The sequence below is a fragment of the Bombus bifarius genome, unplaced genomic scaffold (assembly GCF_011952205.1).
Source record: "Bombus bifarius isolate JDL3187 unplaced genomic scaffold, Bbif_JDL3187 scf7180000009480_frag, whole genome shotgun sequence".
NCBI classification, from domain to species: Eukaryota; Metazoa; Arthropoda; class Insecta; order Hymenoptera; family Apidae; genus Bombus; species Bombus bifarius.
This window is the reverse complement of record NW_022885147.1, coordinates 1-15,210: the sequence shown is the minus strand read 5'-3', so window position 1 is coordinate 15,210 and position 15,210 is coordinate 1. Positions and strand designations below refer to the sequence as shown.

Below are 15,210 nucleotides of genomic sequence, written 5' to 3'. Positions count from 1 at the left end.
AAGCCGTACTGGCTTTCGTGCAAACCTGGCACTTGGCCCGCTATGTGTCGTTCCAACCGGACGGCGACTACCCTCTCGAGTAGTTTGCCGACCTCGTCCAGTAGGCATATCGGCCGGTACGCTGACGGCGAGGTCGTCGGTCGGCCCTCTTTATGGAGCAGGACCAGCCTCGCCGTCCGCCACGCCCGGGGGCAGACTCCCTCCCTCAGGCATCTTGTGAAGAGGTGCCGGAGTCTGGGAGCCGTGACCCCCATCACTTCCCCCCAGATCCGGCCAGGGATTCCGTCCGGGCCCGGTGCCACGTTGCGGGCGGTCATTCTTCTGGTTGCCTCACATATCTCCTCCTCCGTGACTTCCCAGTCGTCCCTCCATTCCAGCGGTCGTGTCGTTTCCCGTGGCCGTTCCGCCGCTCTGTTTTCTTGTGGGGGAAAGAGCGTTCCGGTGATCCGCGTCAGCAGCGCAGGTTCCATTTCCGCCGTTGTCAGGGGGTCCTTCGCGCGTAGTTTCTGTGTCACCGTCCTGTATGGCCTCCCCCATGGGTCCGACTCGACTGTTTCGACCAGTTCGGATCAGGCACGGTCCTTCGCTTTTTTAATTTCCCTTTGTAGCGAGCGCCGTAGCGCGCGGTACGTCCGGTAGCGCAAGGAGACTTCTTCTTCGTCGCGTCGTCGCCAGCGGCGGGCCCTTAGGTACTGTCTTCGAGCCCGGACACATCTCGTCCTCAGTTCCGCGATGTCGGGGTTCCACCAGTAAACTGCTCTGCTTCGCACCGTGCCCGGTGTGGCTCGTGGCATGGATGCGTCGCAGATTGCTGTCATGGCTTGGCGGAGGTTCTCGGCCTCCTCTTCCACGTCTGCTTCGGTCGTCGTTGTTGAGGCCTCCCAGCTCCAAGCTGTTGCTATAGCAGCCGCCCGGAGTAGATCTTCATTCCTCTCCTTTATTTTCCATCTAGGTGGTGGGCGCGCGTGTCTCCCCCTCGGCGGGCCGCGCTCGTCGTTTGTCGTCGGCATTCCAGGTCCAGGTGCGTCCACCTCCATGAATATGTAGAGGTGGTCCGACAGCGTCTCGACCCCTTCAGCCACTCTCCAGCCTGAGATCCGCCTGAATGCCTCGGGGGAGGCCCATGTTATGTCAACAATGGAGCTCCCTCTGCACGTCACGCAGGTACTGGTCGAGCCCCTGTTCACTAACAGAAGTCCAAGTCCCGCGGCCCAGTTTGATAGCATGCGGCCGCTCGCGTTGGTCCTGGCGTTTCCCCATTCCGTGGAGTGTGCGTTGAAGTCTCCCAGGACGAGCACTTGTCGGGGGAGTCGTCGCCTGACGCAGTCGCCAACTCCGTCTAGGAATTCTTCGAACGCTGCCCGTCCGCTGTTAGGTGACACGTACACCCCCACCACCATCATCCCTGCCCACTCGACCGCGGCGTACCCGTTGCCGCGTTCCTGCAGGGCTCCGTGGGCGAACGCCCCGGGCGTTGATGTCCAGGCGACGGCAACCATTCCGTCCGTGTCTCCGACCCACGCCGGGGCATCCAGAACTCTGTATGGTTCCGCCACCACCGCTAGGGCGACCGTGATCTCCCGGATGGTTTGGTGGAGCAGGTCTTGTGCTCGCCTTGACCTTCCCAGGTTAGTCTGGAGGATGCGCATTCTCAGTTCTTTGGTGTTCTTTCCTTGTTTGTGGCTTCCTCCGTGCCTACCTCCTTGTTCGCGCGCTTAGGGTCGCTTTGCGACGGGGAGCCTTTCTCGCTGCCTCTTGCAGCCGTGGATCTCCAGTAACGGTCTCCGTTCGATGGCTTCGACCTTCGCCGTCGACCAGCCTATGGCGACCTTTCCAGCCTGGGCCAGTTTCCTCACTGCACTGGCAGGGCCTCGTATCCATACGGTGCCAAGTCCGTTCCGGGCGGGGCGGATTTCTCCCAGCCGGATGTCCTCCGGCTTGCAACCGCTCTCCCTCGCCAGGGTGTTCTGGATTTCCGCCTTGGTGGCCGCTATGTCTATCAGGGACACCCTTGCCTCCGCGGCTCGGAAGGAGGTCGCCACGCGGACCTCGTTCGGGTCCAGAGCCCGCGTCAGCTGTGCTGCGAGCGCTGCGGCCTTCTCCCTTCCCTGGTCCTCAGGGACCTCTAAGATGACACCTCCGGTGATGGTCTTCCGCATCCTCATCGTGTTGATGCCGAGATCGGTCAGGGAGACACTGTCCTTGGCCGCAGCCACCACTTCCGCGTAGGATTGGCTCGATTTGTCCGTCAGGGTGATTGTTACCGCTGACGTTCGCGGCGCGCGCGGGAGGGGCCCCCTGCCTCCCCCTCTTCGTGCGTTCTCCAATCCACTCTCCGGAGTTTTCCTCTGGCTCTCCGCCCCTGTCTCGGGGATCAGCTTCGCCGGCTGCTTCTTCCCTGCCTCCTTCTTCTTTCCTCTTCTTTTCCTTCCGACGGTCTGCCATTCGGTGACAGCCGTTCGGCCTCCCTTGAGCGCTGGGGCGCTTGGGGCTCCAGGCTCCATCCCTCTCGTGTTCGCGGCAGGGGCGACCTCCTTTCCTTCTCCTTTTCCTGTTCCCTGCAGTTGTTCCTCCAGTCGGTGCAGCAAGGACCTCATCTCCTCTACATGGTGCTCGACTGCAGCGAGACGCGCCCTGTAGCTGCTCTCATCCGCGGTGGGGCGCGAGGCCGGCTCTGTTCGGAGTGCCTCTACCGCCGCCTCCAGTGTTGCTATGCGTCCTTGCGCTATAGCGAGTACGTCGGTGACAGGGTCCGTTCTCCTCACTATCTCTGTCACGGCCGCGGTGATGGTTCTCGCCGCCTCCTTCAGGGTTTTCCCCTGCGTGCCCTTGTGGCTGCGAGGTGCCTCGGCAGCCTTGGCCACCTCGGCGGCCCGGCGAATCAGTTTGGCTCCTATGTCCGCCGTTGTGGCTGTTCTCATTTCTTCAGCCGGGTCCGCGGGGAGTTCGGGGGATTCGTTGGCCTTCTTTCTCTTCGCTCGGGGTGCTTGTCTGGCGGGGGTTTCCTCCTCCTCTGTTGTTTCCTCAGTCTATATTCCCTCCTTGTACAGCGTGAAGCGGGAGGGTCCCTCCTTTGGCGGCATCGCCTTCGTCACGCTCCAGGTGCTAACGTGCGGCGGCTCCGCAGCCAGTTCCGTTTCCCTCCGTCCCCTAGCGTTTTCCTCTACCTCCTTCTCTTTCGCCATGGTTGCGTCCGTTTCCCCGTTGGGCAGGAAATGTCGCTCGGTCAGCACTTGCCACTCTGCCAGTTGCTGTCACTTTCAAGTGGCCCGCGCAACGCGCTTCGGCGCACGCGCCAATATGGCTGCGTCTGGGTAGTTCCTCAGGTAGCCCGTGTAGCGGCGCTGTTGTCACGCGTCCTAATATGGCTACTCCACCGTCCTAACCTCACACTTGGTATGTTTTGCTTTAACTCCTCCTTGTCCAAGCCGGACTACCCGCATCCACACCCGTTTTGCGCTCACAGGCACTAGTCCTCCATTCTGGTTACCTCCCTTGCCCAGGCTCTCCAGTTTACCGGAGATTTCGATTACGCTCGCAGCTCCGTCCTCTCTACGTCTGCCTCCCATGTATCCCCAGCCTGTGTTGTAATGGATCAGATGATGCTGGAGTCATAGACTCGATTTCAATGATAAGTGTATTTAAATTTTCGAATGTAAAGAGCTCGTTACCTGCGACACGCCTGAAATGTCGTTTGAAGGTCTTCACTGCAGCTTCCCATAGCCCTCCGAAGTGATGTGAGTTGGGAGGAATGAAGAGCCATTCGATCCGTCGGTCGGCTAAAAAGGACTGAACCTTTACCTTATGATCGTCGGATTGCAGGAGATTTCGGAGCTCTCGTAATTCATTGTTGGCGCCAACGAAGTTGGTACCGTTGTCGGAGTAAATTGTCACACAGAATCCTCGGCGAGCGATGAATCTTCGCAGAGCAGCAATGAAGGCCTCGCTAGTGAGGTCGCCGACCAGCTCGATGTGGACTGCTTTGACTGCAAGACATATAAAGATTGCTACATATACCTTAGTTTTGCGTCGGTTGCGATCCTTTCGTTCTTTGATGTAAAACGGTCCGCAATAATCTATTCCGACGTTGGTAAACGGTCGAGATTTCGTTATCCGTGCAGCTGGGAGGTCGCCCATTATGTAATCCACTGGAGGTGGATTAGCTCGGCAGCAACGGACGCACTTCTTCAGCGTGCTCCAAACTTGACTACGGCCGTCGATAGGCCAATAAGATCTTCTTAAGGCGTATAAGGTAGCTTGAGTTCCGGAGTGGACATTGATGAGGTGTTCATGCTCGATTATGAGCGCTGTGACTTAGGATTTGGGTAGAATGAGTGGGTGTTTCTGACTGAACGGCATTGATGAGTGACTGAGTCGGCCTCCGACTCGCAACATCCCGTCTTTGTCGAGAAATGGATTGAGTCGTTGCAGCTTCCCCTTCCCTGCAGAATTTCGATCTGTTCGGAGAGTGCGGATTTCATCTGAAAAATAACAGAGTTGTAACAGTTTGATCAATTTGTTATGCGCATTGGTTAAATCATGTGTGGTTGGAGGTCTCCCTCGATCCTGTTTTTGTCTCCATCGGAGGCAACGAGTGGTAGTTCTAATCAGCTTGGGCCAAGAAGAAAATCTCTCCAGTAGACTGTGGTCAGCGGGAGTCACCGCCAGACATGTTGCATTCTTCTGCTCTGATATTTCAGTTAATGGTACTGGGTTCCACGTCGGCCAGTATCTTTCTGGTTGTTGGAGCCATTCCGGACCATGTTGCCAAATGGTTGGTCGCAGGAAATCTTCGGGTGACTGGCCTCGAGATATGAGATCTGCAGGGTTATCGGCAGTGGGAATGTGACGCCAATCTGAGGTGTGAGTCTTCTGCTGAATTTCTGTCACACGATTAGCGACAAAGGTTTTCAGCGTATGGGGTGATGTATTGATCCAATGAAGTACGATTGTAGAATCCGTCCAGTAAACAGTCCGAGAAATGTTGCTTGGTAAAACTTGAAGGACTGTGGTGGCCAATGATGCGAGAAGAAGTGCTCCACTCAGTTCCAGCCTTGGAATGGTTTGTGATTTCAGTGGAGCCACCTTTGATTTTGCAGTGAGGAGTCGTGTCCAGACATGACCATCCGGAGTGATGATGCGAAGGTAAACGCATGCCCCATAAGCCCTTTCGCTAGCGTCACAGAACCCGTGTAATTCATTTCCGCTGCAGCCTTGATTATCGTTTTACGTGGAAACTTCACGTTATTCAATAATGGCAGCTGTGCATAATATTTGCTCCATTCCGTGTGCACGTCAGCTGGTAGAGATTCGTCCCAATCAATTTTTAAAGTCCAGAGTCGTTGGAGCAGCATCTTAGCTCGGACGATCACTGGTGCCAATAATCCGAGGGGGTCGTAGATCTTGGCGATTTCGGAGCTGATTGTTCTCTTCGTGATTCGAGAGGCGGGGGAATTAATTTTTACGGAATATAGGATCGAATCGTCAAAGGAATTCCAAACCACACCCAGAGTTTTGAAGGTTTGCGATTCGCCTAGTAGCAGCTTGTCGTTTATGTCCTGCTCGGAAAGTCCTCGTAGCAGTTCCCGGTCGTTCGATGCCCATTTTCGAATGTTTAAGCCGGCTAGTTTAAGCAGTTCCGTGAGCTCCGTTCTCAATGATCGTGCCTCGACCTTTCTATCAACTCCAGTGAGAACATCGTCGACGTAGAAGTCTCGCTGTAAGACCGTCGCCGCTCGTGGGTACCGATGTCCCCCGTCGTCCGCCAGTTGTTTGAGGCACCGAATGGCTAGATCAGGGGCCGCTGACAGCCCGACACTGTATTAAGTTGATAGGTGTCAACTTCTCCATCAGAATTGCGCCACAAAATTTGTTGAAATTTTCGATCCTCTGGACGCACAAGAAATTGTCGATACATCTTTTCGACATCGCCTGTAATGACGTATTGATGAGAACGAAATCTTAGAAGGATGAAGAATAAGTCATCTTGTAGTTTCGGTCCCGTATGAAGTACGTCGTTTAATGAAACTCCGGTGGTGGTTGGTGCAGATCCGTCAAACACAACTCGGAGTTTTGTAGTTTGGCTGGACTCTTTGATCACGCCGTGATGTGGCAGAAAATATCCGTCGTCCGTGCAGTTGTCCGTGGTAATCTTCGTCATGTGTCCTAATTCCACATATTCTTGTATCACGGAGCGATAGTCGGCTTCGAATCGTTTGTCTCGTTGGAATCGACGACAGAGGGAAATGAGTCGCTTCATCGCCATTGTCTTAGAGGATCCAAGCGAAGGAGTTGTTTCGTTGAATGGGAGAGCGACCATGTATCGCCCTTCGTTGGTGCGTTGAACGTGATTTCGAAAGTGTTCTCCGCACAGTCGTTCCGCTTCCGAAATGTGTGCAGTGGGTGTTCATTCGTCGATTTCCCAAAAACGGGCGAGGTCCGCCTGTAAAGCCGCCGTGGAGGCGTGAAATACGAGTGCTGATGATTGCGAGGTTGGGCTCTCCCCGATGACCCATCCGAATCGCGTTTTTTGCAGACGCAAGTCGGGCCCGTTTGCTTGACTAATGTCAAGTTGGCCGACACAGAGTGATGCTAGCGTTGGTCCGGCGCTCAACAATATTTCGATCGGCGCAAGCCTATGGAATCTTGGATCGGCTAGTTGGAGATTCCTCGGTATATGTATTATTGAGCGATCTACGGGTTGATCTGGGACCCAAGGCGATATTGTCGGTATGATTAGGAACGTCAAGGTGCGTTCGTATGTGCCGTCGATGGAGGTGATCGTGGCCGTGATGTAACGTTTCGAGGTTGTCGATAACGTGTTGAGTGTTCCGATTGGGACCTAACATTTCCGTTGGTTAAGTATTAGCGAATCAGCGAGTTTTTCGGTGATAAAGTTCATGCTAGAGCCGGTGTCTAGCAGAGCTCTACAACGGAATGGTTGAACTTTATTGTTCAATAGGTTGACCTGCACTGTGACTAACAAATCGTGCTGCAGTGGTTCACAAGGAAGCGAGATCAATGAGTCCGTTTTCTGTGGTTCGGTCTCTCACAAGGTCGTTTGATGACGTCATTGTTTTCCTTGTCGTCTAGGACTGGACGATATATTTGATCCCGATGCCGTCGTTCGCGATAACCGAGATTCAGGTTTCGGAGATGTTCGCGGAGACGATCGGGGAGACGATCGGGGAGACGATCGGGGAGACGATCGGGGAGACGATCGGGGAGACGTGGATGCGCGTCTCGAACGATGTGACTATCGCGGGGTCGGTGATCGACCGTTGGATGATCGATCGCTCGATGATCGACCGCTCGATGACCGGCTTACACGTGGTCGTGATTTGCTATGACCATGGTCTTGATGTAGGTATGTATGGTGTCGCTGCTTGCAGGTGCGACATGAACCGGCGGAGCAATGAGTAATAGCGTGTCCCTTACCTAAACAATTGGTACATAGAGACGCCCTCTTGGCGATTTCAAGGCGTTTTTTAGGCGACTTCGCTTTGAAGACATCACAATTCCATAATTCGTGTTGTCCTTGACAATTCGGACACACCAACGTATTATGTGTACTTGTGAATGCGTAACTTCGCGGTGCGTACGGTCGCTGACGTTTGTGTTGATCGGACTCCCTTTTTATCACGGTTGATGCTGAGCTTGTCCTGTCGCCGTTCGTCCGTGTTTTCAGAAAGTCTACCAGATGCCTATATGACGGCATTTTCTTGTCCGGCAATGTGCGCTGCCATTTGCGAATGATGGCTGAGGGTAGCTTCGACGTGAATAATTTTATAAGAGCGACATTTGAGGTAACTGGTTCACCGAGTTTTTCTAACGCTTGGAGGTTTACCTTAACCGTCTCAAGAAAATCATCTATCGCTTCGGGTGTCTCTTTGGTTATTTTCGGATAATCAAAAATCAAGTCCCAGTAGCGCATGCAGACTTGACGGTGGCAGTCGAATTTTTCCTTCAGAACGTCAATAGCGAACGAATAATTTAACTCGGTGACATCTAACGATTGTATGCTTCGCGCGGCCTTTCCGGTCAAAGAGGATCGTGGGTAGTGGAATTTCTGCACGGGTGTAAGTCGCTCGCTTCGATCGATAGTGGATAAGAAGGAGTCGTAAAATGAATGCCAATTTTCGATGGTACCGTCGAAAGTAGGCAGGTGAATTTCAGGGCAGTTTAATTGATGTTGGCTCGGCGACATTAGATGACTCGCAGCCTTGTATTTTCGACGACGATGCTGGGGTATCATCCATGAGAGTGTGTATTCGTATTACCAGATTGTAATATGTGTCGGTTACTTCGGAAACGCGCGCGTCGTCTATCTCGCCTAAATCTTCTAATTCCTCTTGTAACAATCGATATTGTTTCCACGTGTCGTCGAGTAGTGTCGTATAGGCCGTTAAATGGGCCTTATTAGGTTGTCTAGATTTTTCGTAATCATCGAGTCGTTTCGATAGAAAGGTAAATCGACCGATTTGAAAGCCTCGTCTCCGATGCAAGGAGGTAACTTTCTCTGTGTTTTCCATTGGTATAGCAGATTGTAAGAAGAATGCAATGAACGAGCTTACCTTGTGGTTGCGAGTTTAAATGTTACTCGTCACCGTGTGTGTCTCGTTTAATGTGTAAGACGTGTTCTTACTGAAGTCAACCCTCTAGTTGTTGGCGTGAGGCTGCGTGGTTGCGTTCTTGCGTTTTCAAGAGGGTTATGCCTCTTCAAAACTGATGGTCCCTGGCGCTACTGACTTCGCTGGAGTGGTAACGCTTCTGCTGCTGTTTGTATTGGATTCACGTGGTACTGTATGGTAGTGGATGTCACTGGCGTGCACTTTTCACTTGCCACTGTATCCGGCTCGAAGGACCAAATGTTACGACCGTTCGCGGAGAGACGCGGTCGCTAGGAAAACGCGTCAGCGAGAGGCGTAAATTCTCGCTACGATTATGTTAATCGACGCCGCGAAATAACACTGTAACACTGTATTAACAGGTTAACATAAAATAATATATTTAACAATAATATGATTATTATATTACAGAAATTTGACTCGACTTTGCGTTCTCTCTAGATAAATTCGTTTGCTCGTCATATTTGTCGACGTGTCACGTTTGACTCGTCAGAAGGAACTGATCGCCCTTCGATTATTCCTTTGTCTCATTTGGAAGACGACCCCCACTATGCACGGGTCACGCCACCGCTCGCGCCTATGATCACGTATGCCTCTTCTTGTGCGAAAAACGTAACGGTCAAAAATCGACGTTTCTAAAGCTCGCTGCTTGGCGACAACTATGCTCTCGTCGATACATTGTATATGATCCGGCGGGCAGATAAGATGGTCTGCCTGCGACGTTGTAGGACCGCGAGCGACGGTTGGAAAATACAGCCTGTGGTGAGCCTCGTGGCGTAACATCCTTCATATAAAATTGTTACCTTTATCCAATGCATACCACCTCTCTCCTCCTCTTTAAAAAAATGACCTTTTTGAACTTAATGTCTCCCAAAAACGGATTTAGCAGAAAGGATACGACATCTATAACGATCCAATTAGAAACTACCAGAGCATGTGTATCTTAAGCGGATCTTTAAACGTGGATTAAACGCGTTCTCTATCCAATCCTGGCTGAAACATAATTACTCGCACCCCCAGTAACCCACCTCTAAGTCATTCCAATCAACGTACCATACGAACACGAATCCAAAGCGTTCCAGGAATACAAACAACTGCCTGTAGCTGTTTAGCTGTACACGACGAGTATAATTATTTCGGGTACTCCTCCAGTACAAAACAGACACCCAAACGACAATATTTCAACACAAAAATATTTAAAACAATATTTATAAAAGCATGATACTTAATACCGCGCTTGACATCAGGTATAAGCAAAAATAAATTTCTTCAAACAAATTTCAAGTTAAATCTTTAGCTTGTGTAATTATATACACTTGCTCAATTAACAACGAGCAATTTCCATCGTGTTTTGACAACTGACTCATCGATGATGTTTTTCCTTGGAATTGAAAAAGGAATGTGCATAATTTTGTCCTCCGTCCACACTCAAAATACTATCTACATGCTATAATTAGGGATTCAATTTTATAATATGTTGCCTCACTTTCCATCACTGCTTTCCTACTATCAGTCACTTGAACTGTAATATAAACCAGTCTTTTATAAACAAGACTATTCTGCATACCATTTATCAAGAACAATACATTTTATTTGTTAATGTAATAAGATGCGAAGTTCCTCATTTGTCCTAATATCAATCAATGGATAAATGAATTGAAATCTGTGAAAATAATGTAATATCGGAAAATAAGGATAGAAATTTTTTCCCGATTACTTGCAACTTATTAATATTAAATTGAATATACATATATAAATTTGACAGGAAACGATATTTATTTAACGGAAACTAAATGCAATACTCGTATCTATATCAAATAACTTTACAGTTATTTGACCACTCTCGTCACAACGAATCTAACACACAGACACTCTCTCTCTCTAACAACTCTATCAATTCTCACAACTCTAATCTTCGACGATTCGATACCTCTAACTACTCTACTCTTCGACGACTCAATTAGCTCTGATTCTCGCAACACGCACACTTTTCGACTCGCCTTGCGTAGCGAAACCGTCGTTCTTCTAACGTTGTCTATTGCTTCCCTCATACCTATGTAAGAACTACCAACTACGTGCCTCTAGTCACGTAGGCACTCTTAAATGTAAACGAACCACAGAAACACGACGTACACGGTTTTTCTATATTCAACTGATTTCTAATTCGAATTACTTTACGATATTACAATAAGTATCTAGTAACACGACTTCCGAACCGATGTAATTATTGCAATGATTGTTAAATTTCAAAACAATTTCCTATCCATGTTAAACATATTACGTATATGTGCATGTCTAGTATTTCGATTAGTGGCTCTACTTGCGGTAGTTCGCCATTCTGGATCATCTAGACGCAACAAAGATGCATTCAATTTATCCATGCCTTAAAAAGATCTGTAGCGGCACAAGAGTTAGAATATGCTTCAAACAATGTTGTTGTTTTGCTTCGGAATATCAAGAGGTATTGTAAGGAATTATAAACTCCGGGCAAAACAATGGCGCCGCTACATGTAACCGTAAAACAAGACGAATTTGTATCTTTTGACCTTCTTCTGACTATTATGACTAAACGAACGTGATCGCAAACGATTCAGTATAAACTGTGACTAAAAGTCTGTATAGATATCGTTTCGCGACAAGATCTGTTTTCAATACACTAACGAGTGCACATATTGGTAGTCTCATTATTCGATCCCCTACAGCTCTTATTATGGAAAATAGAGGCCTGTGACAGTATTCAGCTTGGCCAACTTTGAACAGGGCATATTGATAAGACAGAGCAACTCACATACAAATTTTTTTTTTTTTACGTGGAGAAATCCTCATGGACACTCCGCTGTTGCAGTAATTGCGTAACAGCAGAGTAGTGTCGGACTCTTACCGACTAAAACTCCACGATGACCACCCGACGCGTATGACAGGGATGCTCCAGGATTCTCTTATGAATTAACTTCAGTTGCACCCCCTTCACGCGTTCTCTAGTTCTAGCCAGTCCTAATATTTCCTGAAAATTGAATTGGCGTTAGGGGGGGCCATTACCCCTAGCGCAGTCTCTCGTTATTGATATTCAGTGGAGGCTTGTCTTGTGTGCTTCGACAACTCGCATACAACCTGGTGGTACGAGCTATGAAAACACTTTTCGGGACATGAGAAGACACATTAGCACAGATAACGTACAAAAGGTATTAGAGCCCACCAAATAAGATTTGCTACAATTTGCTGTAGTTCGTCACAATAAGCCTATGAGTATCGTGTGTCAAACGATTTTCGAATTAGTTGATGCTTGGATGTTCAAGATACGGAAGCGCGGGGTGATGAGACGTTTATGTACAACTTGATCATGGTGCAACCCATTCATCAGCCAGAAAACTTCATGCACGATTTTCTAAAAAGAAAGACATTTCCCCCCTTCTTTATGCCGTACCAATCCTCTCTCGTCGTTCCTTATCTCATACAGAGACAGGCCAAATAATGTTGCCGATGACGGCCAACAGCCTGGGTACATGTACGGGTCTCTTGCCTGCGACAGAATTTCGTTATGTGTAGTATGCGCGGCAGAAAAGCATTTTTGCCATTAATATGAACTAGAAGAATGCAGAAAAACTGTAAACATTTTCCAAATTTTATTAATTTCATTTCATTTCTTAAAGTCTACAAAACTGTCAATCAACATTAAGCAAATATACAAAATCTTGACGTACAGTATAATGGAGCGAATATTAGAAACGATACTACTAAATCTACAAGCAAAAATGTACTATACAAATTTTCTTCAAGCCATAAGACATACAAAGTATATATTTCTGAAAATGAAAAATATCGGATCAAACACTCCTCGAACATACTTCGAACGCTCATTATTACGTATATTATCAAATTAATACATACAATATAATATATAAACCAAACCAATGAAAGGCGCAGAGACTGGAGAACATGGGGTCCTCGAGCGTGCAGTACGCTTCAGCATCGCTGCAAACACCAACTCCCTCCGCTTGTCCCAATGCCATGTCGCACGGTGAGACTGCAAACAAAAAATATTCATATATACATCAAGATAGTAATGCGATTTCTATTCTTGCAGCACCGACGTAATACACGGTGCTCCGTAATCGCTCAAGATTCCATTTAGTTGTTGAAATCTCTACGCATTTGGTAGATAAAACGATGCAAGAAATCCTCTTGTCACAGTTAGGTCTTCCAAACCTGATCGCTTGCATTTTTCCCGCTACTTCAGCGTTGTAACGTTACTTTTATTTCTGCCAACTTAGACACGACATCGTCTAAACTGCCCACTTCAGGACACGATGGCTCCTCCCGGGGATTCTGTTGAGACGATCCCGGATTTTCCGTGTCCTCACCATTGTAGAGTTCATAATTTGTATAATTTACCTTCTTCTTCAAGCATTGTTTTTTAAATTTCTGCCATTTTGAAGCTGCTGATAATCGCCGGATGCGTAAATCATTTTTAGCTTTGGAAAGGGCGCACGTCAGCATTGCTTCAATCCGTAAATCGCGTCTGCGCATTCGGCGACACTTTGATCTTTTGCGGCGAACTTCGTCAATCCATGTTAGTAACCGTTCTGTTTCTGGCTTGTTGGCGTTTGTTTTTGAAAGTCCCTTCTTTGTCCTCGCCATGCTTTCTCAACTATTTCACCCAATTATTGAGTAAGTAAAATGTATACCAACCTGTATCCGGCTCGTGTTTGTTGTAGAACAAAACAGAAGAGATTCACACAACTGCACACAAAGGATTTGAAACCAGCGAGCAAAACACCCTCCTCACAGCACAGTCGTAAGATGACTAAGGGAAGTCTACGCTGCGCGTCTGAAGTCCGCTTTCTATACCCCTCCCCTGTCTTTATGACGTAGTCTTACGCGCGAAAATGGAAACTAGTTCCGTGTAAAATCTTACGTTGGCCTTACATTCTAAGAATTTTTGAAAAATACTTCAATCCAATTAATTTTTAAATATATGTGCGACAATTTTAATGCTAAATTTTATATATTTTGTACATTATATTAAAATTCTTCATTTACAGGTAATAATCAATAGCGTATGAAGGTGTACTGCACGTATTATTTGGCACGTACATTAATGTTGATGCAAAAATAATTATTCCAATGATTTTAAGTTACACACATAATAGATGAAGTAGGCTGTAGACTATGAAATTCGTATGAAATAAGCAGAGAATACTAACTAAATAAATGTATATGTATATGGAACATAAATCTTGTAAAAATAATATATTAAATTACATTCAAATCAAATATATGAACAAGATCTATTGACTTTTAATTATTTTTTGAAGCACTAGTATCAAATAAAATTGCGTCATTACGAATACAAAAACAATAACGTTGATATAAAAATGTCATCCCGAAACACAGTTTGACGTGATACAAGTGTATTATTTTAATTTAAGCAGAAAATATCTAATCATATTTAACAATCTTGAAAAACATACCTCTACTAAACTATCATTATCTTTTCCTATACCATCGGCAAGGCCCTGAACAGCAAGCAGTTCAGCAGTTGTTAAAAAACTAGCCAATTGTTCCCGAACCACATTTACTTCACCCTGATACATAAAATCAACCAATGCAGCCAAATCATCGAAATTTACATTACATTACGAGATAAAAATATGACCTTTTTCATCTTAATGTCTCCCAAAAACGTATTTAGCAGATAGGATACGACATCTATAACGATCCAATTAGAAACTACCAGAGCATGTGTATCTTAAGCGGATCTTTAAACGTCGATTAAACGCGTTCTCTATCCAATCCTGGCTGAAACATAATTACTCACACCCCCAGTAACCCATCTCTAAGTCATTCCAATCAACGTACCATACGAACACGAATCCAACGCGTTCCAGGAATACAAACAACTGCCTGTAGCTGTTTAGCTGTACACGACGAGTATAATTATTTCGGATACTCCTCCAGTACAAAACAGACACCCAAACGACAATATTTCAACACAAAAATATTTAAAACAATAGTTATAAAAGCATGATACTTAATACCGCGCTTGACATCAGGTATAAGCAAAAATAAATTTCTTCATACAAATTTCAAGTTAAATCTTTAGCTTGTGTAATTATATCAAACTTGCTCAATTAACAACGAGCAATTTCCATCGTGTTTTGACAACTGACTCATCGATGATGTTTTTCCTTGGAATTGAAAAAGGAATGTGCATAATTTTGTCCTCCGTCCACACTCAAAATACTATCTACATGCTATAATTAGGGATTCAATTTTATAATACGTTGCCTCACTTTCCATCACTGCTTTCCTACTATCAGTCACTTGAACTGTAATATAAACCAGTCTTATTTCCAATACTATTCTGCATACCATTTATCAAGAACAATACATTTTATTTGTTAATGTAATAAGATGCGAAGTTCCTCATTTGTCCTAATATCAATCAATGGATAAATGAATTGAATTCTGTGAAAATAATGTAATATCGGAAAATAAGGATAGAAATTTTTTCCCGATTACTTGCAACTTATTAATATTAAATTGAATATACATATATAAATTGGACAGGAAACGATATTTA

At 46.7% G+C, this 15,210-nt stretch overlaps 2 protein-coding genes and 1 pseudogene across 2 annotated transcripts; all 3 read right to left on the bottom strand.

Moving 5' to 3' along the window:
• Positions 1–330: 330 nt before the first annotated feature.
• LOC117215266 lies at positions 331–1,649 on the bottom strand. Its single transcript, XM_033461656.1, has 2 exons — positions 694–1,649; positions 331–550 (listed from the first exon to the last, which is right to left on the bottom strand). Exons 1-2 carry the CDS (start codon positions 1,647–1,649, stop codon positions 331–333), a joined length of 1,176 nt encoding a protein of 391 aa, XP_033317547.1.
• Positions 1,650–3,368: 1,719 nt separating this feature from the next.
• On the bottom strand, positions 3,369–6,265 carry LOC117215265. Its single transcript, XM_033461655.1, has 5 exons — positions 5,916–6,265; positions 5,184–5,817; positions 4,350–5,085; positions 3,802–3,986; positions 3,369–3,605 (listed from the first exon to the last, which is right to left on the bottom strand). Exons 1-5 carry the CDS (start codon positions 6,263–6,265, stop codon positions 3,369–3,371), a joined length of 2,142 nt encoding a protein of 713 aa, XP_033317546.1.
• Positions 6,266–7,069: 804 nt separating this feature from the next.
• LOC117215264 lies at positions 7,070–8,254 on the bottom strand (annotated as a pseudogene).
• Between the last annotated feature and the right edge of the window lie 6,956 nt (positions 8,255–15,210).